This window comes from Mustelus asterias, chromosome 13 (assembly GCF_964213995.1).
Source record: "Mustelus asterias chromosome 13, sMusAst1.hap1.1, whole genome shotgun sequence".
In the NCBI taxonomy this organism is placed as follows: Eukaryota; Metazoa; Chordata; class Chondrichthyes; order Carcharhiniformes; family Triakidae; genus Mustelus; species Mustelus asterias.
In genome coordinates, this window is record NC_135813.1 from 66,568,152 (window position 1) to 66,593,849 (window position 25,698).

The 25,698-nt window shown below is 45.6% G+C and overlaps 1 protein-coding gene across 2 annotated transcripts in view; it reads left to right on the plus strand.

The window, feature by feature from the left end:
* Nucleotides 1-23,895, plus strand: part of kremen1 (kringle containing transmembrane protein 1) — a 190,552-nt gene extending 166,657 nt beyond the window's left edge. For both annotated transcript variants that reach the window (XM_078227651.1, XM_078227650.1), the window contains exon 9: nucleotides 23,453-23,895. In XM_078227651.1, coding sequence (XP_078083777.1) covers nucleotides 23,453-23,609 — 157 coding nt within the window. In that variant the 3' untranslated portion in view covers nucleotides 23,610-23,895. The remainder of the gene's footprint in view (nucleotides 1-23,452) is intronic.
* The last annotated feature ends 1,803 nt before the right edge of the window (nucleotides 23,896-25,698 follow it).

Genomic DNA, 25,698 nt, shown 5'->3' on the forward strand with positions numbered 1-25,698 from the left:
GATCCGGCATATTCTTCTCTTGCCCCAGTGCAAGGATATTGAGGGCAATTGTACTGGGCAATTGTCCCTGCAAATGCTCTAGTTAAAATGACATTAGCTCAGCGCATGTTGAACTTTGTACTGTATCGCTGGTCAAACAAGATGAGCAATCAAAGTCCTTTAGAATTCACTTTCTCCACTTTCTTTGTGTCTCATGAGATATTACTCATCGAATGCATTGATGTTTTCAACACTTTCTTTATCGTCAGCAAAGCAAGTCTTGGAACGCAAGCCTCGAACCTCAACCACAGCCTGCCGTGCTCTGCCTCGACTCGGTTCTGCCGTGCTCCTGTATTTTGGATTTGGCAAAAGGTGGCACTTTTCCTCAGGCTGAACTGAGACACAGCTTGATCTGTTAATCCTCATGTTGAAGTAGTTTCTGGGAGATATGCCAAGGCAGCTGGGACACAGATCATGTGTGGTTTTCTTGTCACTCTCTGATTCCTTCTTTTTAATTGCTGTTTTTGTTTTGTCTTGGCCTCTTCCACCTAGTTGTACGTACTCGCTTGCGGACAAAGTTCCCGCCTTTGCTCATGTGAAAGAGAAGGATTTAAATGTCTCTGATGACCCGCAAGGTTGTCCTCCCAGTCCGGTTTTAAGCCACTTAGGCCGATTGTCTGGATGTTCTGCCAAAATTACATTGGGAATTGGGAAAACCCACAAAGTTTTTGCAATTTTGAGAACAATTCTTCATTTGAAAAATACCAGCTAGCCATGTGCCTGCGATGACTTTCCAAAATGTCTTTTGATCCTTTGCAACGTTAGTCTATGGATGGGCAGTCTACATGGTGAGCTCATGTTCAGTTGTTCAATATGAATGTCAGATCTAAATGTGTTTTCACTTCATATCCACGTTTGGCTGCCCACATATGCTTCCAAGAGGCCACTTTATATACATCCGTCTTAGCAGTAGCAGCCTGGATATAACAAAGCCTCGGCTTTACAATTGAGTTGGGTGACCATACCTCCCGTTTCTCAAAGCACAGTCCCCTGTCTAAACCTTCCTGCAAGTATCCTGGCCTTTTCTTTTGAAAAGTAACAAATTGTCCTGTCTTTCCCGCCTCCTGATGCCTGCTGCATTTCATAACACCAAATGGCAGAGTTCCTGAAACAAAACTAATGATACGCATGAGGAGAGGTTATATGGTAATATTCTTCCAAAATGACAAAAGACAATTGGGGGGTGGGAGGGGCGGTGGTGGAGGTGATCATCCCAAAAAAATTCTAAGTGTTATAAAAGTCTGAAAACTGGAGTGTTTCACCTCTCGCCAACGAGGCGGGAAATCATCCAGGAGGCCGGGAATGACATGTCATTAATATTTGCTGGCAATTGCACTGGCAAAACCGGGCCAGGAAGATGGCTCTCGGCGCAAGACCGGTTCGCACGCGGCGCAAAAGACTTGCACGCTATCTTCCCGGCCCGCTGCACAATCGACCAATGCAGTGGGCCAGAAAGATCACGCCCACTGTGAGAAGGGTGCACTACCCATGACTAACCAAGAAATTTAAGGATGGTATCAAATGGAAACATTGCTGCAAAGATTAGTGGTCAACCAGAAGATTGGAAACATCTTAAAAACCAACAAAGGCTGACTAAAAAAACAACAGTGGGGAGACAATTAGAATATGAGAGTAAACTAGCAAAAAGTATAAAAACAGACAGGAAGAACTGCGATAGGTATATATAAAGGAAGAGAGTAGCTAAATTAAATATTGGTCCCTTAGAAGATGAGACTGGAGAATTAATAATGGAAAACAAGGAGATGACAGAGACTGAACAAGTGTTTTTTTTATCTCTGAATGAGTGTCCCCAGAATAGCAGAACATTAAGGGGCAAAAGAGAAAGGAGGAAATTAAAGCAATTTCCATGACTTGATTTTAATTTGAATGTTTGAACCGCGTAGATAGATTGCTGTTTAACTCACTTGAATGCGAGTAGTTTTACCGGGTGTCCTGTATTAAACTTAAGGGAGTGTGGTGAACCTACAAACTCAGTTTTTCTTTATTCATTCATGGGATAAAATAAGTAAGCATAATATACAAATTAGTGCATGTGGATCTGCGAGAAAAATTCAAATTATTGCACCAAGGACCAGTCTCGGCTAAAAATGGCCACCTTCTTAAACACAACTTAGTGGCTTGCTAGGTCATTTCGGAGGTCAGTTAAAAGTCAACCACTTTGTCTGAGTCTGGAGTTGCAAAAAATGTCATTTGATTTGATTTGATTTGATTTATTGTTGTCACATGTATTAGTATACAGTGAAAAGTATTATTTCTTGCACGCTATACAGACAAACTGAATAAAGAAGATAGGTTTCCTTCCCTGATGGACATCAATGACCCAGATGGTATTTAAGACAATCCCACATTCTCATCATCACTGTTACTGACTCGAGCTTTTTATTTCAGAAGTTGAAAATTAATTTAACGCATCTGCCATGGTGGGATTCGAACTCATGAATCGAGATCATTATGCCAGACCTCTGGATAAAATTATGTTACTCCAGTAACATAACCACTATGCTGTTGTGCTTCAGGGGCTGGCGGGCTGTGGGGGGCAGGCGGTGGGGGTTAAGGCTGATGGGGAAACATCTCCAGTGGTGTGGGACCTTTGCTTGCCGTGGAGATTACCCTCTGACCTTGTGACCCAGGTGCCATTTTAACCCTGTAGGTAGGCATGTGTCATGTCAGGCATTACTGTAGAAAGTGCTGTGTCCAGCCATACTGGGAGGATGGAGGCTGCCACCATTTCATGAATCAACTGTGCCATTGGTTTTCCTCAGATTGGCTTGTTTACAATTTACCTGCAAATAAAATAAGCTAGCACAGTTCAAATTATTGCACTGAGGGCCAAGAATGCTGTCCATGGTTTTATTCCCTGAATCTATTTTATGGGGAGAAGATTTGGAAAGTGCGGGGAAGAGCAACTGACTGTATGAGCTTGAAGTTGCCTACACTCTACGAACATAAAAGCTTTGAATGTTAACTATACCTACTTACCATGGTTATGGAGCACCAGAAATCACATTTTGTTTGCTAGAATAGTTGAAATTCCAGCCTGTCAAAAAAAGAGCGCTACAACATAACTGAGTGGTATTTTGTTAATAACTAGAGACAGGCACAGCAGCTTTTACTTAAATCAAATATGTATTTGATGATGGCACTTGGAGAGGGAACAGAAAGGTCTGGCCTTGCACTGTCTCTGCACATGCACCCCTTCGGACATGTGGGGAAACAGATGGCTGCCACTGAGAGTATTCTCGGTGGGGACAGGGTTGGACTGTAAAGCTGAATGAGGTAAGGTGGGCCAGGAGGTGGAACAAGCACTCCTAAACCCTTGTAACACTACACCATCAAGACGAGATGGAGCAGTCCTTTTGTGAAAAACATTAAGCTCACCACAATGGAGGCTGTTAGTGTTTGACATTTGAGACACTCAGAAGGACATAGGAACAGTATTGTCAATGCAAAATACTGCGGATGCTGGAATCTGAAACAAAAACAGAAAAATGCTGGAAAATCGCAGCTGTTCTGACAGCATCTGTGGAGAGAGAGTAGAGCCAACATTTTGAGTCCAGATGACCCTTCGTCAGACCCTTCCCATCGAGTCTGCTCTGACGAAGGGTCATCTGGACTCGAAACGTTGGCTCTATTCTCTCTCCACAGATCCTGTCAGACCTGCTGAGATTTTCCAGCATTTTTCTGTTTTTGCGTTGGATAGGAACAACATTCATCCATTCACACTCCCAAGTCTGTTCTACCATTTAATAACATCATGGCTAATCTATCTCTTAACTCCGTATACCCACCCTGGTCCCTGATCCTAAATACCCTTGCCTTAAAAAGAAACATTGATCCAAAGATGAGCTGGTTAGGTGCATTGGCCATGTTTAATTGCCCCTTAGTGTCCCAGGATGTATAGGTTAGAGGGATTAGCAGGGTAAATACATGGGGTTACGGGGATAGGGCATGGGTGGGATTGTTGTTGGTGCAGACTCGATGGGCTGAATGGCCTCCTTCTGCACTGTAGGGATTCAATGATCTCAGTTTTGACATTTTGGGCCCGATTTTACCATTTTCATTCTGAGTGCTGAATCTGGGCACAATTCAGATCCGACTTGGAAATCTGTTCCCAGGCATCCCCATACGTACTGATCCTGAAATAAAAATCGCGAGTCCGAATTGCGCTGTGAACGGGGCTTATCATGCCCAAAACGATCGGAGCTCTGAACTGCGCATGCGCAGTGAAAAAAAATTTTGAAAAATGCATCCTTGTCACATTGCTCCCGGGCCGCAAAAAGCAGATAAAGCAGCTCGGGAGCAAAAAGTGGGAGCGATGGGCCCCACAGACATCGCCCACCCCCACAATGTAATTGTCCCCCTTATTCACCCACCCCCCCGCTACCCAGACCAATCACGACTCTCTGCCCCCCTTTGCCCCCACCGATCGCCCGCAGAGTGGCAGCAGTCCCCCCCTGCTCCTACTCCCCCTCCCCCTACCAGAGAACGATCTAGCCTCCCCCTGCTCCCCCCCTCTCCACCAGAGAATGATTGGGCCTCCTTTCTCCCTTCCCCCCTCACCAGAGAATGATCTGGCCCGCCTCCGCCCCCCGCCCCCCCCCCCCCACTCTCCCCACGATCTGAGTCAGAGAGCCGTTGGAAACTCTGAACTTACCTCTTCAGAAGCTGGAGCACCCGAAACAGACCTTTGCTGAGTCTGTTTCATGCTGAATCTGGATGCGCGAACGCGATGATAAAGGGGGAAATGCTGGTAAAGTTGGGCGGGCAGCCTATTAAGTCAATTTAAATGCATACAAATTTTCGGGCACAAATCGGATGCGGCCATTTTCGGGCCTTGGTAAAGTGGGTATCTGCGCGGATGCGGGCGTGGATCATGTTAATGGCCTCATGCCCGACTTTATCAAGTTTTCGCGCCAATTTTCGGGCGCGACGCAGTGGTAAAATCGGGCCCTTTGAGTTGACCTAGTGTTGTGGTCAAACCGGATTTCCGTTATCTTTCTGTTGAAGAAATGGTGTCAGACATTGCCCTCGAATGATCTAGCTCTAATTTTAAAACTGTTTCCGCTCCGTCCTGGACCTCCCCACCAGAGTAAATAGCTTCTTTCTAACTCAAAACCTCACACTGGTTAGCTCAAATTCTTGAGTCAACCAGTGTGAACTGTTTCCAGATTGAGTGTGGCACATCCATCCTTGAAGGAAAGCACCATTCATTTTGTCCCAGTGATCTGCCTCAGCGCCAACCCATACTATTGTTTTTAACCTGCTGTGTGTGTGATTGCTGATCAGTGATAAATGTGGCACAGTTTTGTATCAGGCATTAAGACCAGAAGATATAGGAGCAGAATTCACCCCATCCTGTCTGCTTTGCCATTCAATCATGGCTAATAAGTTTCTCAACCCCATTCTCCCACCCTTTCCCCTTAACCTTTATCAATCAAGAACATATCTATCTCTTTCTTAATACACTCAATGACCTGGCCTCCACAGCCTTCTGTGGCAATGAATTCCATCTGGCTGAAGAAAGACCTCCTCATCCCAGTAATGCAGGTGAGATATTGCCCATAGACTCCTTCCAACCAGAGACAATCATCCCATTAGCCTCAAAAAAGCTTTGCATCCAGGTCCCCAGAACTCAATGGCCATTCTCTATTCTCCACGCCCCACTTCCCTCCCCCTCAACCCCACCTTCCTCCATTATTTTTCCCTCCTGATATTTTTCCTCCTCATCTTCCGACTCTTTACTTCTGCGGATGGGTGGTATCCTCTGATATCTCACCCAAAATCCATTTTCATAGGATCATAAAATCCCTACAGTGCAGAAGGAGGCCATTTGGCCCATCGAGTCTGCACTGACCACAATCCCACCCAGGCCCAATGCCCATAACCCCACGTATTTATCCTGCTAATTTCTCCTGATACTAAGGGGAGGTTTATCATGGCCAATCAGCCTAACCCACACATCTTTGGATTTGCTTCATTTTTCAATCTAAAGGTTTTTTAAGTTTATTTATTAGTGTCACAAGGCTTACATTAACACTGCAATCCCCTAGTCGCCACTCCGATGCCTGTTCGGGTACACTGAAGGCGAATTTAGCATGGCCAATGCATCTAACCAACATGTCTTTTGGACTCTGGGAGGAAACCCACGCACACACAGTGACCCAAGCCAAGAATCAAAGCCGGGTGCCTTGTGCTGTGAGGCAGCAGTGCTAACCACTGTGCAACCGTTCCGCAAGATAAAGTCACCATAGTCCCAGATGACCTTAGGCGGCTCTCTCCTTCGAGGGGGAGAGCTGACTGGTGGTGATTTAACCTGAGGATCGCCACACCTTAGGTGAGGGGCAAGGTTGAGAAGGGTGGGCCTTCACAAATCTAGACTGTGGATGTTGGCAGGTCAGAACAGAGAGCAAACCTGAGATCAGGCTGGTCTGATTGGAGAAGGAGTTACAGGAGCTGCATTATAACATGAGGTTATAATATTCTTGGGTATTGTTATTTAAATTCTTTGTCACGCAAGAAAAGACTTGAATTTGTATCGCGTCTTATAATAAATCTCAAAAGCATCCTTAATCAATTCAAATAGAATTAATTCCACTGAAGTGCAATTAGTGTTGTCCAGTGGGCAAGTGGACTCATCATTTACTAATGTGAGAGAGGGACATTCATCTTTGCTTTGACTGGCTAAAATGTTTTAAAATATATTTTAATGAGATGAGATTGCCCCATGTAGTAAAGCCACTTCAGTGCAAACACAGGCAAATCATTTTTATGGAACAAGGAACAAGTTGCTAAAATTCATACTGCGGCGAATCATTGTCCTAAGATTTATACTTTTGGAACAGTTAGAACCCTTCAGAAGGGAAACATTTCACTTTACTTGAAGAAAGCCTAATGATTATTAGATCATAGAAACCCTACAGTGCAGAAGGAGGCCATTCGGCCCATCGAGTCTGCACCGACCACAATCCCACCCAGGCCCTACCCCCACATATTTTACCCGCTAATCCCTCTAATCTACGCATCCCAGGACTCTAAGGGGCAATTTTTAACCTGGCCAATCAACCTAACCCGCACATCTTTGGACTGTGGGAGGAAACCAGAGCACCCGGAGTAAACCCACGCAGACACGAGGAGAATGTGCAAACTCCACACAGACTTATTGTTATGTATGTTGGGGCAGAGCCCCTATAAGGGAACGGGTCATGTGATCTGAGGTGTGGGGTGAGCTGGTTGCCTTTTGTCCTGAGTGGGCAGTTGACATTTGGAGCATGGAGCGAGTAGACTGAATACAAGATCTGTGCCCCCTGACTGTGGAGTAGTTTTTGAGGAGATACCTCAGTACTCAGAGGTTTAAGACTTATATTTCTGCATTGGAGCCTTCTTGTATGTAACATGCACTCCAGAATTCCTCTGTGTTGTTGCTGAAACAGTCTGATTTGTAGCTCCGATAATGTAACCAAGACACAAACCGATCCACTTGTCATTATAAAGAAGGCCAAAACCGGGCTCTTAGTTTTTAAAGAAACCACTGATTAAATGATTTTTTTTAAAGTGTGCTTTTAATACTATTTTCTGCAAGAGTGGTATAGCAGGACAGTGCAGATCACTTAAGCAACACAGCTACATCAAAGCACAAGAAAGCCAGTGCACAATGTGTAAGTTAGCACTGCTGCCTCTCACAGCACCAGGGACGCAGCTTGGGTCACTGTCTGAGCGCGTTCTCCCCATGTCTGCGTGGGTTTGCTCTGGTTTCCTCCCACAGTCTGAAAGATGTGCTGGTTAGGTGCATTGGCCACGCTAAATTCTCCCTCAGTGTATCCGAACAGGCGCCGGGATGTGGCGACTAGGGGATTTTCGCAGTAACTTCATTGCAGTGTTAATGTAAGCCTATTTGTGACACTAATAAATAAACTTTTTAAACACCTTACTCATCCTAGTTGCACCATCCATCAGGAAGAGGCTGTTGGGCACAGAGTAGAATTGAGATTGATTGAACTTAATTAGCATCATGTTGACCCCTGGTGTCTCACCGGAGTTGAAACAAGATGAAAATGTGTTCAGGCCTTTACTTAAAATGACCTTCATCTAAATGAACATGGAGAGGAAAGAGACAGGTGAATTCAATAATGGCCTCAAATTGCTGCCAAAATTAAGTAGGCTTGGGCCTACTTTTAGCATCAGAATGTAACTCCCTCCACAGCACACTATCCTTTAGGAAGAGAGGCCAAATAATCTATACCCATATTGCCTTGACGAGGAATAAACTCTCATCAACTTTTGAAGCAAACACACCAGCAGTTTGGCCATTTATTTCATTGACCACAATTTGCACCTTAATTACTTCCATGCAAATACCCTTCAATAACATTTTGCATCAGAAGTCCTTCTAAATAGAACCAATGACAGGAACAAATAATACTCCTCTTGGTACAACTGATTGAAAGAAAGGCTTGCATTTTTATAGCACCTTTCGCAACCATTGGATGTCCCAAAACACCTAAGAGTCAATCGAGTATTTGTGAAGTATCCTCCATGTTGTAATGTCAGAAGTGCGACAGACAGTTTGCATACAGCAAGTTTCCATGAACAGCAATGTGATGGTAATGCGGTGATCACCTATTCTTATTGGAGATGTTGATTTCGGGATAATTATTGGCCAAGATTCCAGGGAAAAAGTCCTGTTCCACAATGCCCTGGAAATTTTTGCAGAGCCGTAGTTTAATATCCAAAAGAACTGCATGGCCATCAGTTTCAGTTTTGATTTTGAGACTTAAGTTCTGGAGTGGGGTTCGAACCCACAATCTTCTGACTCGAGTGCGGCCAACTGCACCACAGCTGACATTTGGGGAATGGCTGCCACTCTTGCTGGTGTTTCTGTGGCATCTTCAGTGCAGTAAAACCTCTCAATGTGCTTCACAGTTGCGTTGAACTCAAACGGGTGGGAGGGAAGATTTGGGCAAATGGTTCAAAGTATGGTTGAAGGGAGAAGTGTTACAAATAATAGTTGGGGGTGGTGGGATGAGTTTAAGCTTTTAAGTTTATTTATTAATGTCATAAGTAGGCTTACATTAACACTGTAATGAAGATACTGTGAAAATCCCCCAGTCGCCACACTCCGGCGCCTGTTCGGGTACACTGAGGGAGAATTTAGCACGACCAATGCACCTAACCAGCACGTCTTTCGGACTGTGGGAGGAAACCCGGAGCATCCAGGGGAAACCTACGCAGACACGGGGAGAATGTGCAGACTCCGCACAGACAGTGACCCAAGCCGGGAATCGAACCCGGGTCCCTGGTGCTGTGAGGCAGCAATGCTAACGAGTGTGCCACCGTGAATTTTGACTTACAGAGTATGGAGGTGGGATGACCAAACATTGAAGATAAGTGGCATTGCTCAATATAGGTTTATAGCCATTATATGCTGTTAAAAAGGGATTAGCTGCTACCCTGCTTTCATATTGGATTTAATTAGACTTTATTACATCCACTATGTGGATTCAGTTTACACATAGCTTGAGGTAGTTGTCATGGATGTAACATCTGATATAATAGCTAAGACCTATTTCTGCGTGTTCCTGGTGCCTAGCCTTAGAGAATCTGGCAAGTCAATAAAAGCAGCTTGAATCAACACCAGCACCTTGCAGTTCAAAGTGTGTCTCAGCATGTTTTATAATGGAGCAGGAGTTTGCCTGAGCAGAGGGTGGGCTGATGATGAAGGGAGTGGGTGTACCTCGAAGAGAGATGCTTTTCAAGTAGTTTTTGAAGGAAGGGGCAGATGGACCGGCAAACAGTTCCAGAAGATCCTGGGCTGAGCACAAACAGCCATAATGCTCGCAGCAAAATCACTCACCCAGTTGTCAGTGATTTATTCTTTTCATCGCGCCTTTAGATTTTGCTTCATTTAACCTGGGGGAATGTATGGGAGCTACCTGGAATAGGTCGCTCTCATAATGATTGAGATCAGGAACCTACACCCCTATCAACCCAGAAAGTTAATTAAAGCTGACAAGCATCCTCAAAATAACTGAGAGGTCAAAAAAACAGCTTTGACTATAAGCCTGTGATGGGTACTTACACTGAAAGAGCAGTGCAACCCAGACCTAGGATACTTTATATCGCAGGTCTACTCAACACATGTTTAATGGAAACGTTCTTCATTTCTTTTGATGAAATGTATCAGGTTAAGATGGATTAGTATTGGTAGCCCCGTTACATTTGTTAAATCATTTTAAGGTTATCACACTGTTAAGGTACCAGAGCAGAAACCCCACAGTATACTATGAAGCCTGACTAGATGCCACAGTTATATTTATGTTGGCATTAGTGTGAGGATAAGGTTTTTCGCTCCAGGTATGATTTTACTGACACACTAGGAAGCTTTTATCAAAACAAACTTTATTTAACAATACAGTTTAACTATAATGAGTGAATTAGCTTAACTTTTACCAATTGAAATGCTTAAACATGACCAAGATACACTTCTGAACTGCTAACCTATCTCTATCAGTTCCAATTCAAGCAATATTCCTCTTATAGACTTAAACTGCCCTTCAAGTTCAGTTAGCAAACGACACAGGCTTACATGTTTTCACTTGTTACCAGTCCTAGAGCTTTTGAACTCCTTTGGAGTGAGAGAGAGAGAGACAGAGAGAGACACCTGTCTTCTGACAGCCCTCGAACAGTAGCCTCCAGATAGAGAGAGAGAGACAGACACTTCTTGCTTCTTTCGGACCAGGTAGAAACTCTGACTATTTAAAAATAAACGAGAACTGTGTGTTCTCCCTGTAAACTTAGCTGTGCCCATTCACATTACTCCAACTCTATCAATCAACCTAATCAAAACCCTACTCTGAAAGCCCAGGGCAAAACCAAAATTAATAAAAATGTATTAACTCAGATTAAATCAAACACATCGCTAGCGAGAATCAATAATTAGCCTGCATTCTCAACATGTGAGCTGCCTGGTGCAGACAGATTGGTACCGTTTAAAACAGAGCTGAATTTTAAACACACCCCTGACAAGAAACATGATCTAAATACATTCCTTAAAGGTACAGTATCATCACAGCACTCACAAAAAGGCCTATCTCTCATCTCTTATCCTCAGGTCCCAGTCCAAAACAATGATAGGATACTTACAATTGAAGAATGCCTTATTATACCTCATTCAACCAGAAATACCTTCCTAATCCCCATAGTTGCTTCAGTTTTTTAAAACCAATTTCAAGTCTTTCAGCTTCACTATTCTCTCCAGAAGTGCATTAAAGGGGTTGATCGCTGTTGTGTATTGTCCTATTATCTGTAAAGAGATGGAGGCTAATTAGCTAGGAACTAATTGTCATGTGTAAGTGTTGTGGGGGTGACATTTCACAGCTGCACCAGAGAGACATGCGATGTGTGTGTGACAGAAACAGTGCACCTGGCCCTTTTTTTATACAAGGCAACATGATAAATATTAAACATAAAGAGCTCTCATCTTTCCAAGCTTAAAGTGAGATTATTAGCAACATCAGAGAACCAAAAGACAACGCGAACACATAGCAACTCTCCCTGTGAAGAATACCTGACAGTATTTGGTCCTACACTGACACCTTATTATTTTGAACTTCCATCCCCTTGCCCAATCTAACAATTTAATAAGCAGTCATTCATCTTAAATATACCTTTCTAAGATCACCCCCCAGCCCTCTCCTCCCCCATCCCCACCCCCACCAATCATTTAAGCAATCTCCTCCTTTAACCACTGCTGTCACCAGTCAAGTCCTACTCCTGTCTCCCACCTCTTGCCGCTTCTCAGGGGAATTAATTGAATGTTGCTGCTGCGTCCTCAGGGTAGGAACTCTTCACAATTCCCACCCACAGTATGCACTGGCGTTGGGAGAGCAACAGGAGGAAAGTGTTGTGAATGTGCAGTGCTGAGAGAGGTTATCACACTGTGTGAGAGGAATAGCAGCAGGCAGCACTGAACAGACTGAGGAGGAGTGACAATAGCAAGAGTAGCCAGGACTGGCACTGAGGGGAGGTTTGCATTCTAATCAGTATTCTGTAACTTGAGTTTGTGTCTCTGTGTGCCTTGTTTGTGAGCAGATATCCACTCCATCTGACGAAGGAGCAGCGCTCCGAAAGCTAATGGCATTTGCTACCAAATAAACCTGTTGGACTTTAACCTGGTGTTGTTAAAACTCTTACTGTGTTTACCCCAGTCCAACGCCGGCATCTCCACATCATGACTGAGGGGAGGAGTAGGAAGGGATGCTGAAGGGAAAAAGTAGGAAGCCGCGCTGAGTGGTGTAACTGGGAGTGATGCTGATTTTCATCCATAATTTTCATCCAATGCCCTGAAGACAAATACAGAAAATGCTAGAAAATCTCAGCAGGTCTGACAGCATCTACGGAGAGAGAACAGAGCTAATATTTAGTTTTGTCAAACTTTTTGCTGCCTCAGACACATGCTAAATTCCCCCTCAGTGTACCCGAACAGGCACCAGAGTGTGACGACTCGGGGATTTTCACAGTAACTTCATTGCAGTGTTAATGTAAGCCTACTTGTGACACTGATAAATAAACCTTTAAACTCATTGCTTCAGATTCTGTGTAGCAAATCCACAAACACCCTATGGACAGCATCTTCAGGGCATTAGGAAAAAACAAGATGCTGCGGGTGCTGGAATCTTAAACAAAAGCAGAAAATGCTGGAGAAACTCAGCAAGTCAGACAGCATCTGTGGAGAGAGAATGGAGTCAACTTTTAGAGTCTGAATGACCCTTTGTCAGAGCTGAAGACAAGGAAAATAGGACAAGATTTATACTGTTGGAGGGAGGGGGCATTGATTCTGGTGTAGGGACCTGATAATGATATGACAATTTATTATTACAATGTTCCCAACATTACATGTCAGGAAATGAGCCCCATCATTGGTGGGGGAGGGGGCAATCGCTTCACGTGTTTACGCCAACGTAAAATGTGACTTTGCAGTTCATAGAATCCCTACAGTACAGAAGGAGGCCATTCGACCCATCGGGCCTGTACTGACCACAATCCCATTAATGGCTTGTGATTTGTGCTGATCTGTGACATTGACCCCAGGAAAGGGACCGAGGGTAAGGGTACAGGCGGAAGTCCTGTCCCATCAAAGATCCATCTACCCCTCACTGAGTAGACTCGCTCACTCTTCACTTGCGCTGGGTTAAAATCCTGGAAGCATCATCACCACATAGCAACATCTTAACTGGATGGTCTACAATGGCTCATGAAGTAGACCCATCACTACCTTCTCAAGGAGAAATGGTAGCAATGTCCACCTCACACAATAAACATTTTCCAAAGAACAGTGGCCACTGTGCAAGGCTCTGCATGGCTGCTGGCATTGGCAGAACAGTCTCCGAACATGAGTCATTGACCTCCGAGCAGGATAAGTGGGGATTGAGGAGAGTGGGGGTGAGGATGATGTCCTAAGGGGGAAATATGATTAACGATTGGGTTGGCAATTCTCCATGATCGCCAACTCCGATTGGAAGTATGCCTGAATTTGGAGCTCCCTCCCAATCCAACAGCTTCTTACCCCCCTCACCCTCTCCAATATAGAATCAGACGCCGAATGGCCTCCTTCTGCACTGTAGGAATTCTATCATTCTATTCTTTCCACCAAAGTGAACAACCTCACATTTTGGAAAAAAATGGGCGGCATGGTAGCACAGTGGTTAGCACTGCTGTCTCACAGCGTCAGGGACCCGGGTTCAATTCCAGCCTTGGGTGACTGTCTGTGTGGAATCTGCATGTTCTCCCTCTGTCTGCGTGGGTTTTCTCCGGGTCCTCTAGTTTCCTCCCACAGTCCAAAGATGCGCAGGTTGGGTGCATTGGCCATGCTAAATTGACCCTTAGTGTCCAAAGATGCATAGGTTAGGGGGACGAGTGGGATAAATGTGTGGGGTTACGGAGATAGGGCAGGGGTGGGCCTGGGTAGGAAGCTCTGTTGGAGAGAATCGATGCAGACTTGATGGGCCAAGTGGCCTCCGTCTGTACTGTGGGGATTCCATGATTATCACTTAGAGAGAAGCCATTTGGCCTGCCGTGTCTGTGCCAGCCCCCTCTAACAGGAAATCAGACCGGCAATTTTACTTCTCTGGAGGTTCTTATCCAAATCCCTTTAAATGAAGGAGTTCAAAGGGTGGCGCAGTGGTTAGCACTGCTGCTTCACAGTGTCAGGGACCCGGGTTCGATTCCCAGCTTGGTTCACTGTCTGTGCGGAATCTGCACGTTCTCTCTGTGTCTGCATGGGTTTCCTCCAGATGCTCCGGTTTCCTCCCACTGTCTGAAAGATTGGTTAGGTGCATTGGCCATGCTAAATTCTCCCTCAGTGTACCTGAACAGGTGCTGAGATGTGGCGACCAGGGGATTTTCACAGTAACTTCATTGCAGTGTTAATGTAAACTAATAAATAAACTTTAAACTTAACGGAGAAAATCTAAGGGAAGTTGCAGTTTAAAATAATTCCCTGACAATTTTTCTCCCTGGTTGTGTCAAGGGGAAAACCCTCAGGGTTGCCAAACCTAGAACTTCTCCCCTTCCATGCACGCCTTTTAAAAAAAATCAGGTTCGTAAACAAACTGCCCTTTTAAGGCTTTTGGAGAGTTGGGTTTCCTGGTTCATGAAGCTCTCAGTACAAGATGAGTTCCTGCTGTTTTTATAAGCACAACATGTCATTAGCTGAGTTGATATTCTGTGCAATGTTTAATATACTGTAGCATAACCAAAAACCAAGCTGGAAAAGAAAAAATCTCATTTGAAATTTGATTTGATGGAAGTTAATCTCATGGAGGAAAATAATCCAAATTTCCACAGCTGTAAAGCAGTATTAGTCACGAGACTTAAAGTGTGGATTCTATTTGGAAATGACATTAAAGAAAAACCCAACTGTGGTAAATACTTGGAATGTAAATTAATTACCCGAGATGTGTTCCATGTGTTCAATCTTTATTTGTTTTATCCACTTATTTTTGAAATGAGTGAAGCCCAGAAGGCGCCTGCTTCTTTCACAGTGAGGTCAAGGGAATAGCATTTGGGAATGCCAGCCAATTGGGTCTCTGCCGACTGTGTCCACACCCAGTGTCATCATTGTGCGTATCCTACCCCCAAGCCGTCAGTGGCTCTTTCTATTTATTTCTGTTTTATTTATTAGTCTTTGCCCCTCCCTTCCTTCCACAACAGGGACGAAATGGAGGATAAGGACTGAATTCCTGGGGTCCTCAAAAGACGGGAATGGAGGTTTTTAAAGTTTATTTAAAGTTTATTTGTTAGTGTCACAAGTAGGCTTGCATTAACATTGCAATGAAGTTAATGTGGAAATTCCCTAGTCGCCACATTCCGGCGCCTGTTCGGGTACACTGAGGGAGAATTTAGCACGGCCAATGCACCTAACCAGCACATCTTTCGGACTGTGGGAGGAAACCGGAGCAGCCGGAGGAGGTCAGGAGTGCTAGGGGACGGAAATGGGTGGAATCCCTAGAAAATGCCAGCACTGGGCCATGTGTCAGTTTCAAGGCGGCAGTCCTGGCACTGGTAACGATCACCAGTTCAGGGGGAGGGCAGAACAGGATTCCGGCTCCCCTCCACGTGACAGCCAGTTAACACAGCTGAAAATGGGGTTGGGGGGGAGGGCGATGGCAGACAGGAAAGTGGAGCCAAGATCACGGGTGGGATTTTCCTGCCGTGCACACTACAGAACTGCAAAGTCCCGCCTGAGGCTAATGGATCTTTGCATGGTCCACCCCCTGCCCTTTACGATCCATGGCGGGCAGGACAGGAAAATTCCCCCCACCCTCCCCCCAACATCTAGATCAGCCATGATCTTATCGAGTGGTGGAGCAGACTCGAAGGGCCGAATGACCCAATCCTGCTCCTACGTTCCTACATCACTAAAGCACAATATCTGGTCATTATCACATTGCTTTTTATGGTGTGTGCTGGAGTTTTTTTCCAACATTACAATAGTGACCTCACTTGAAGAACTCGCACAGCTCCTTGCGTCAGGTGACTCATGAGGCAGGTGAAACACTCTGTTTCTCCTGGAACCAGGTTAGTAGCTGATCACTTGAGGGACATCACTCCACAACAAGCATGTGGGTTACATAGGTAGGTGGGTAGAGGAGTAGGCTAATGAGGTCAATAATAAATGGGTGGGTGAGTCGTGGGCAGGGGGTGAAGTGGCTAGGTGATTGAGATGGGTAGGGTTTAGGTGGGTAAATAGACAGGGGGTAGGTGGGTGATGTGGGTAATTGAGTATGTGTAAGTGGGTAGGGGTTAGGTGGATGAGGTGGGTAAATGAATAGGAAGTAGATGGGTGAGGTGGGTAGGGGGAGGTAAGTGGGTAGATAGGTGAGATGAATAAGTGAGTAGGTGGGTGAATGGGTAGCATGGTCAAGGTAGTCATGTGCTCAAGAGAGTAGCTGGGTCAGATAGTGAAGGTAGTCGGGTCAGGTTGGGAGGGTAGTTGGCTGGTGTGTTGGGGTGGGGAGGTTGCAGATGGTGGCGGTAATCAGGTCGGTGTTAGCTGGAACAGGTCAGGAGGGTAGTCAGATGGTCGGGGGGGAAAGGGGGTTAGCCAAGGTATCACTGGGTAGTGGTGTCAGGTTGGGAGGGTAGTTGGGTTGAAGGGGTAACTGGGAGGGTCGGGGGGGTGGCTGGGTTGGTTCGGGAGGATTGGATCATGTGGGATCAGGAAGGTAATCATGTTTAGGGGATAATCAGGTGATTGGCGGAGGGGGTGGAAGGAGTAGTCCGGGGTTTAAAAAGTTGACTGTGGGGCAGATGTGTCGTTCCCCGAGAGTTAGACTCAGTTTTAATCTGACGTTTCCTGGGTGAGTACTGTAGAACTTTCCAAACCTAACTCAGAGCCGGAGAGATTTGCAAAGGGAACTGGGGAATTCATAGAAATCATAGAAACCCTACAGTGCAGAAGGAGGCCATTCGGCCCATCGAGTCTGCACCGACCACAATCCCACCCAGGCCCTACCCCCACATATTTACCCGCTAATCCCTCTAACCTACGCATCCCAGGACTCTAAGGGGCAATTTTTAACCTGGCCAATCAACCTAACTCGCACATCTTTGGACTGTGGGAGGAAACCGGAGCACCCGGAGTAAACCCACGCAGACACGAGGAGAATGTGCAAACTCCACACAGACAGTGACCCGAGCCGGGAATCGAACCCGGGACCCTGGAGCTGTGAAGCAGCAGTGCTAACCACTGTGCTACCGTGCCGCCCTATTGGTGGGTTCAAAGTTCCTGATTAATTTCCACATGGATCCGCACTTCAGGACTTCCACAGGATCCCAACATCCATCCTAGTCATACATCCTGACAATCCGGAACAGAGTGAGAGCATTTCAGAGGGAATGTAATCTGTTCTCTTCTGGACATTTTGTACTGCCAAGTATTTATATACTTTGTACATTCTCCAAGAGGTGGCTGGTTAGAAAAGGCTATACTGCAGTTACAAAAATAAAAGTGGGTAAACTTCTTTAAGAGCTGGATACATATTTGAAAGTGATGCATTTAGAGGGATACGGAGAGAGGGCTGGAGAATGGGACTAGTTGGGTAGCGCGTTTAGGAGCCAGTGCAGACACGATGGACCGAATGGCTCCTTCTATGCTGTAATATTCTATGTTGCCACAGCAGGATCACATTGAAGATGCTACATTGTACAAATTGGGAATGAGACATTTAATCATTTTATATTTGCGTCAGTGACACCTTTAACTACAATTGGTAGGCATTCTGTCTCATGAAAGATAAATGTGAAAGGTCAGACATTCAGAATTCAGAGTTTTGAACTCGGCCTTCAGTGGTGCACTGTTGATTGGCATAACTCTGCCGTTTCCATGGCAACGTCTCTCTTCAAAAACTGGGAGAGAAAAGGCCTTAAAGGGAAGCGACTGTCAGCTCAATAATAATACCTGGAAACTGAGCTAAAAGACTCGGGAATTCCTTCAACTCCTGTTCTGCTGGCAAATTTCTCTGAACCAGCCTCGGAGCACAGCAACCACTGATTGGCTTCTGGCATTTCAACAGATATCATCATCAAGGAATGCAATGGCCTCGTCAAGTCATTGATCATTTTAACGTTTAGAACCAGAACAGTTGACTTTGCAAATCTGCGAATCAATGTACTTCAGCATGAGGCAAATCACAGGTTCATGTCAAAGGATGCCAGTGTTCCTGCAGCTCTGATTGCAGGAAGACTGGCATCCAGGCGTGAGAGAACTACGACCACCAGGTCAATGTGTAACTTGTATTCATCCAATCCCTACAGTGTAGAAGGAGGCCGTTCGGCCCATCGAGTCTGCACCGACTCTTCAACAGAACATCTTATCCAAGCCCAACCCCATGCAATTACCCCTCCTAACTTATACATTCTTGGACACTTAGGGGCAATTTGGCACGGCCAATTAACCTAACCCGCACATCTTTGGACTGTGGGAGGAAACTGGAGCACCCGGAGGAAACCCACCCACACACAGGGAGAACATGTAGACTCCGCACAGACAGTGACCCAAGCCGGGGATCGAACCCAGGCCCCTGGTGCTGTGAGGCAGCAATGCTAACCACTGTGCCACCGTATCTACCAATTGAAGGAAGACAAATGATTGAATGGTTTGGGTTACGTTCAGTTGAAGCACAAATTAACCTGTATTTACTCAATTTGTCACGTTTCAAAACAAGAACTTAATAGGAGCAGGAGTAGGCCATTCAGCCCCTCGGGCCTGCTCTGCTGTTTAATAAGAGCAGGGCTGAACTTTGACATGAACTCTATTTTCCCTCCCTTTCCTCATATCTCTCGAGTTCCCTGTGCCCAAAAATCTATCAGTCTCAATTTGACTAATCTCATTGAGAGAAATCTCACCAAAAAAATGGCAGTGTATGTTCCGGTGAGAAAAACAGCCTGTTTCCCTCCTCCAGATCTTACCACACTCTGCCACAAAGAACAGCTGGCCGTGGTTCATGCTGTCATTTAGGGGGGCAAAGCCTCAACACGCTGGCAAAGCCCGGCTGCACTGAGATCAAGGTGCCATCTTTAAAGGGCACCCTGATCAGAACAAACAATGACCACCCCGCCCCCACCCCGAAGATTGGAGTCAGCATTCACCCCCCAAGCCCCTCAAATGGAGCCCACATTCACTCCCCTCCACCACCCCCTCCCCCAACCTCGATTGGAGCGGGCATTCACTACCCCCCTCACCCCCCACAATTAGAGCTGGAATTCTCCACCCCACCGATCCTCAGCCCCACATGACTTTACCCTGAAACTGTTACCTTTAGGTCTAGAATCGCCAACCAGGGGAAACAGAATTGAACTTGCCAAGCCCTTGCAAAACTTTATACGTTTTAATTACATAGAATCATGTAGGATATAGGGTACAGTAAACAGGTAATTCAGCCCAACCAGTCTATGCTGGTATTTCTGTTCCACTTGTGCCTCTTCCCATCTCTCCTCATCTACCTCTGTCACTCTAACCCTCTATTCCCTTCTCCCTCAAATGTTATCGAGTTTCCCCTTTATTGCATCTATATTATTCACTGTAACCACTCCCTGTGGTAGCGAGTTCTACCTTCTCGCCACTCTTTGGATAATGACGTTTCTCCTGAATTCTCTAGTGGATTCCAGGCTGACTATCCAAAATTGATGGCCTCTAGATATGCTTTTCCCCACAAAAAATAAATAATCTCTCTCATCACTCTATCAAAACCTTCCATCGTTCGGACGGCCTCTAATAGATCACCTTTTTTTTTTCACGAGAAAAAATGCCCAGCCTGTCCGTCCATTCCTGATGTGTAAATCCACAGATTTCTTGGGATAATCCTTGTTAATCTTCTTGGCTCGCTTTCCAGCTCCTCAATATCATTTTACTAAGATGGTGAGCAGAACTGAACGCAGTATTCTCCCAGTGTGATCTAACCAAGGTTCGGCTTGGCTTGGCGTGACTTTCCTGCTTTTCAATTCTACATCCCTACTTTTCAAATCAACGAGGTCCCCTTTCATTCTTCTAAACTTCAGAGAATAAACGTGCACTCAATGTCTTCTCACAGAACAATCCTCTTTAACCCAGAATCAATCTAGTGAACCTGTTGTAGCAGCCACTCCCAAGACAAGTATATCCTTCCTTAGCGAAGGAGACCAAAACTGTGGACAATACCTCAGATGTGTTGCTACAACAGCGAGATTTCCTTCGGCGTATACGCCAACTCCCTTGCAATGAAGGATAAAATACTGGTTACCTTTGTAATTGCTTGCTGTACCTGCATCTTCTATCATTAGGGGTAGCCCACCACCTCTCCCATTTTGTCTATCTTTCCTAAAAGTCACATTCCCTGGAATATAAAGGGTGGAATTTTCCAGCCGTTCACGCCAGCAGGATTTTCCGGTCCCGCAGCAGTGAACAGAGATTTGGCAGAGCGCCAAGTTCTCCCTCCTCGTTTGCAGCAGCAGCGGGGTGTTAATGGATGGAAAATTCTTGCTCTTGGCCAACCAGTAACCATGCTTCTGTAATGGCGATGGAATCCACACCATCTATCGCTATCTGTGCATTAATTCATCAATCTTCCGACTCCTATGTGCATTCTGATATAGTGCCTTTGATTTTATTTTTCCCTCACCCCGATGTGACTAATGCCCAATTAACCTTTCCCGACTCTTGGACCTTTCCTGACACTGTTTGCTTGATTTTGTTCAAATCATTACACTTCAGACTTGGAAATCTACCCTTAGGCAGCACGGTGGTACAATGGTTTGCACTGCTGCCTCATAGCACCAGGGACCCGAATTCGATTCCCGGCTTGGGTCACTGTCTGTGCGGAGTCTGCACATTCGCCCCGTGTCTGCGTGGGTTTCCTCCGGGTGCTCCGGTTTCCTCCCACTGTCTGATGGGTTAAGTGCATTGGCCATGCTAAATTCTCCCTCAGTGTACCTGAACAGGTGCCAGAGTGTGGCAACTAGGGGATTTTCACAGTAACTTCATTGCAGTGTTAATGTAAGCCTAACTTGTGGCACCAATAAATAAACTTAAAACTTTAAACCTGAACCCCACTTCCCCCTCATTAGTTTAAAATTCCTATCTGTCATCTTAGTTGTTCTATTCAGTTGGACATTGGTACCTTAGACTTCTTCAGTACTTTGCTTCACCAGTTAACTAATAATGTAAATCCAGTGCCCTTGCTGGCTGTAAAGGTGCATTTTCACAGACTTCATAAGTGAACAAAAAGGTATTTATGAATAAGAATGGTGGCACAGTGGCATTCTGCTTAAAGGGACAATCAGCACATTGGCCTTGGCTCAGTGGTAACTCTTCATTTGGATACTCTCAACTCAGATTTGATTTGATTTTTTATTGTCACATGTATTAGTATACAGCGCACTATATAGACAAAGCCTACTATACATGGAGAAGGAAAGGAAAGGGTGCAGAATGTAGTGTTACAGTAATAGCTAGGGTGTAGAGAAAGATCAACTTAATGCGAGGTAGGTCCATTCAAAAGTCTGATGGCAGCAGGGAAGAAGCTGTTCTTGTGTCGGTTGCTACGTGACCTCAGACTTTTGTATCTTTTTCCCGACGGAAGGTGGAAGAGAGAATGTCCAGGGTGTGCGAGGTCCTTAATTTATGCTGGCTGCTTTGCTGAGGCAGTGGGAAGTGTAGACAGAGTCAATGGATGGGAGGCTGGTTTACGTGATGGATTGGGCTACGTTCACGACCCTTTGTAGTTTCTTGCGGTCTTGGACAGAGCAGGAGCTGTATCAAGCTGTGATATATCCGGAAAGAATGCTTTCTATGGTGCATCTGGGAGCAAAGAAGAAAGTTGAAACATTGAAGTTCGTGTAGAGAAATGGGGTGTAATTTTCCCAAAAAATTTCGATTGTGTCGAAACGGTGGGAATAATGGAGTGATGTGTTCCAGTCTCTCAGGCGCACTGCATCACAATCCGCCCACACTCAGTCACCTTTTTGGAGAGTTGGGAGTTTTGCATCAGTAATGGAGGAGGCAGGGCCTAAACACGCCAGTGAGCCGGGCTTCTGAGCACTCGGGTGCTGTTTTGTAAGGGTGCTCCGATCTCAGAGTGTACTGGGAGACCCCATCCCTCAGCCCACAGGCAATGAGAACTCTCCCCCCCTCCCCGCCACATTGGTGGCATGTTCCCCCATCTCTCCCCGACACAGGTCACCGGCATCGGGGGCCTCCTGATGGGTTCCCCTGCCCAACACCCAACATGCCCTTCCCCATCAAAACTCCTGACATGCTCCCCCATCAGGACTGCCTTCATGATCCACCCCTGAACAAACCCCTGTCAGACCCGTCCTCCTCTCCCCCCCGTATAGCTTCCCTATCATGGCCCCAACTCAGGCCTCGCCCCCTCGGCACTGCCCCCGGCACACTGGCGGTGCTCAGCTGCCACCACCAGGCTGTCTGGTGGCCACTGCTGGGCACAGCCAGGTGGGCACTACCTGATGGGCACTGCCTGGCCATGCCCCCTGCCATCCGGGGGCTTCAGTGGCCTCCAAGCTCACCGGCATCATCATCACGCCAGGTCTGCGTTAGTGGAGACCAGTAGTGATCCTCTCTGTTATTGTACCCGAGGGCTGGAGAATTCCATGCGCTGGGATTTGAATGGGCAATGCATTTAAAGTGCTACTTTAAGTATGCTAATTGGACTTGCTGGGCTGGGAGAATCGCAAGCTGTTTGGCACCGGGTGTGAAATGGATTTTTAGACCTGCCCGCTATTCTCCGGGACTGGCGCTGTCTGCACACGGCACAGGGAGGTTGGAGAATGCCCCCCCGTGGAATTGAAGCTAAGCTGCTCCTGGCAAGCACAGCTCAGTGTTATCTGAGCCGATGGATTGACTGCCAGAGCCACAGGAACCTTGAACTAATCAGTTAGCTGTGATCAAACTACTCCAGTTAATAGGAAAAGGCACGGTGCTCAGGGTGGAAGTTCTTTTCACACTTCTTAGGCCAGTGTCAACATGAATATAGATTGAAGGATCATTATACTTGCTGCTTCACACAGCATGGTCAGAACCTTAAGATAAGTCTTAAAGAATAATCTCAAATCTATCATAAAATTGATTGGGTCAGTAATTGAGGCAGTTCAAGTCCATTGCTGCCACGCTCTATATATTAGGGCACGGCAAGTGTGCCACATTACCTCACCCTGAATGGCATTTATCCAATTATAACGGAATAGATAAAATGCTTGAAGCTTCACCTCTCCCCTTTAGCTAATGGAGGATTTGTAACTGCAGTTGATGAATGCAAAATATTGTTAAACATTGTTAAAAGCACCTATGAATTAAAGATCGATTGAGTTTGATACTTAAAAAGATTAATATCTTTTTCTTTAGGTCTCGTCGGATTCCTACGCAAGACAGCTCAGAGAATTGCAGCCAGTCCTCTCCGTCTGAACCCTGGGTCATCACCTACAAACCATCAACGATTTTGTTCTTTAAGAAAAAGCTGAAGGACCAACACGGAGATCGAAGTCCACTTGTGGGCGACTAACTGGCTGCAGCGGCAGAGAGCTCGCACACACCCCAAGAACCTCCGCCACTAGTCCTCAACATGGAAGCTCCTTTGAATTATCTTTCAGTTGCAACATCCGGCACTTTGATACCTCAGCGTGGAGGTGGCTTTAAGCTCACTGGATTAAGCACTTCACAACGGTCACACGCATTCACGCAACGCCCCATTTGCAACACCGGTGGGCTGACATCTCCCAACACCAGAGTCCAGTAAAAATAAAAGATCTCAGCCACTTTTGTACTCTTTACAGTTCAACACGGAGTAGGCAATCACCAGCATCAGGCTCTATGTTCTATTGACTGGAATTCTATTGGGGTCTAATTAGGGAAGAACACTTCACTTGACTTTCAGAATCTTCCTGGAAATAGATGCAGACTGATAGTGATTCCATCCTCCTGCGGGTGACTCTTCTAGTCTGTTCATGCAATGACCGTTCAGTCCTTTAGGCTTGTCTGCACTATCTAACTGAGCTCTACGGGTGATTTCTTAACAGTTGCAGAAGAGCAAAAACCTTTTACACCAAACCTGCTCTTAAATGATCAAATCTAATCTGCAATCGTCTTGCAGGTAAGGGACCTAAGGAAGGGGATTGTGAGAAAACTATTGTAAAATCCACAGTGAATGGCCAGTCTAATTCAGCCTTCAAAACATTCATTGCTGCTTCACTGTGAAGATGAAAGAATCACGCAAAGGAACCAGAAATATGCTCACATGTGTAAGTCCATACCTGTAATCCATTGGGAATAATGGGCTCAAGGGTGAGCTTTTGGAAATTCTATTATAGGGGAATGCCAAAGTTCGCCTTGTACTGAAATTATGCTAAAACCAGTGCTACATGTAGGGCTGAGTGAGCTGGCGACGGTTCTGTTTTGTTAGAGTTCCCTCCATTCAGTCAAAACTAAACTTTAAAGAAGCCTCTCCTGCCTTTTCAGAAAAGCTTAAGTCCAAAATAAGTATCGCGAGCATGTGCAAAGTTTCACTTATATTTGTTTCTACTTCACCCCTCTAGTGTCTGATGTTTATCCCTCTGTTGGGTACCCTTCACGTTGCACAGTTGCCTGGCATGAGTTTTGGGCATTGACCTGATCCTGTCCTACACCAATACTGGCGTGTAACTAGTTTTATAATCTCCACAGAGACCAATAATGTTTAAAAAGAAACTTCCAATTAATAGCTGAAAGGAAGAAAAGTCAAGATTTCACTTTTTAAAACGTTTACTGTAACAAGTGACTAAAAGCACTATTGACTAAACACAATTTTCTTTTTGTAGGCAACTTATACTTTCAGACACAGAGAACATTCCCCTTTGGTATTTATTACCCATCGCACTCTCCATGAAATTACAGTCCTTCTTATATTTATTCTTTCATGGGATGTGGGTATCTCAGGCCAGGCCAGCATGGAGTGCCCATCGCCAATTGCCTTTGAGAACTTAGTGGTGAGCTGCTTTCTTGAACCGCTGTAGTCTTATCTGTTGCAGGTAGACCCACAGTGCTGTTGAGAAGAGAGTTCCAGGGTTCTGACTCAGTAAAGGAATGGGGATATAGTTCCAAGTCATTATGGTGTGTGGCTTTGAGGGGAACTTGCAAGTAGTGCTGTTCCCATGCATCTGCTGCCCTTGTCCTTTTATGTGGCAGAGGTTGTGGGCTTGGAAGGTGCTGTCCCCACTGAAGGTAGACACTTCTGCCACTGTGCATCAGTGGTGGAGGGATTGACTGTTTGAGTTGGTGGATGGGTGCTAATCAAGTGGGTTGCTTTATTCCGGATGGTTTGTTGAATGTTGTTGATCCACAGTTATTCACAGCTTCCAATGGGTTCTTATATCCCAATTTCACCAAATAGTAACTTTGAGTGACTGTGTCCAGGCATTTTCCCTTCGTGGGTTTCTTAAATCTACCATCAGCTGTAAAACCTGTTCCAATGATTCTTCTACTCCATGGCTATTCCAGAACATGGAAGGCTGCAGGCTGCATCTCTTTGACTAGAGATCAACTCCCTCCCACATCTGGCCATGGTAGCTCACAAGGTCAAGCAGCCTTCTCTCTCTGTTGACCACACAGAACCTCTG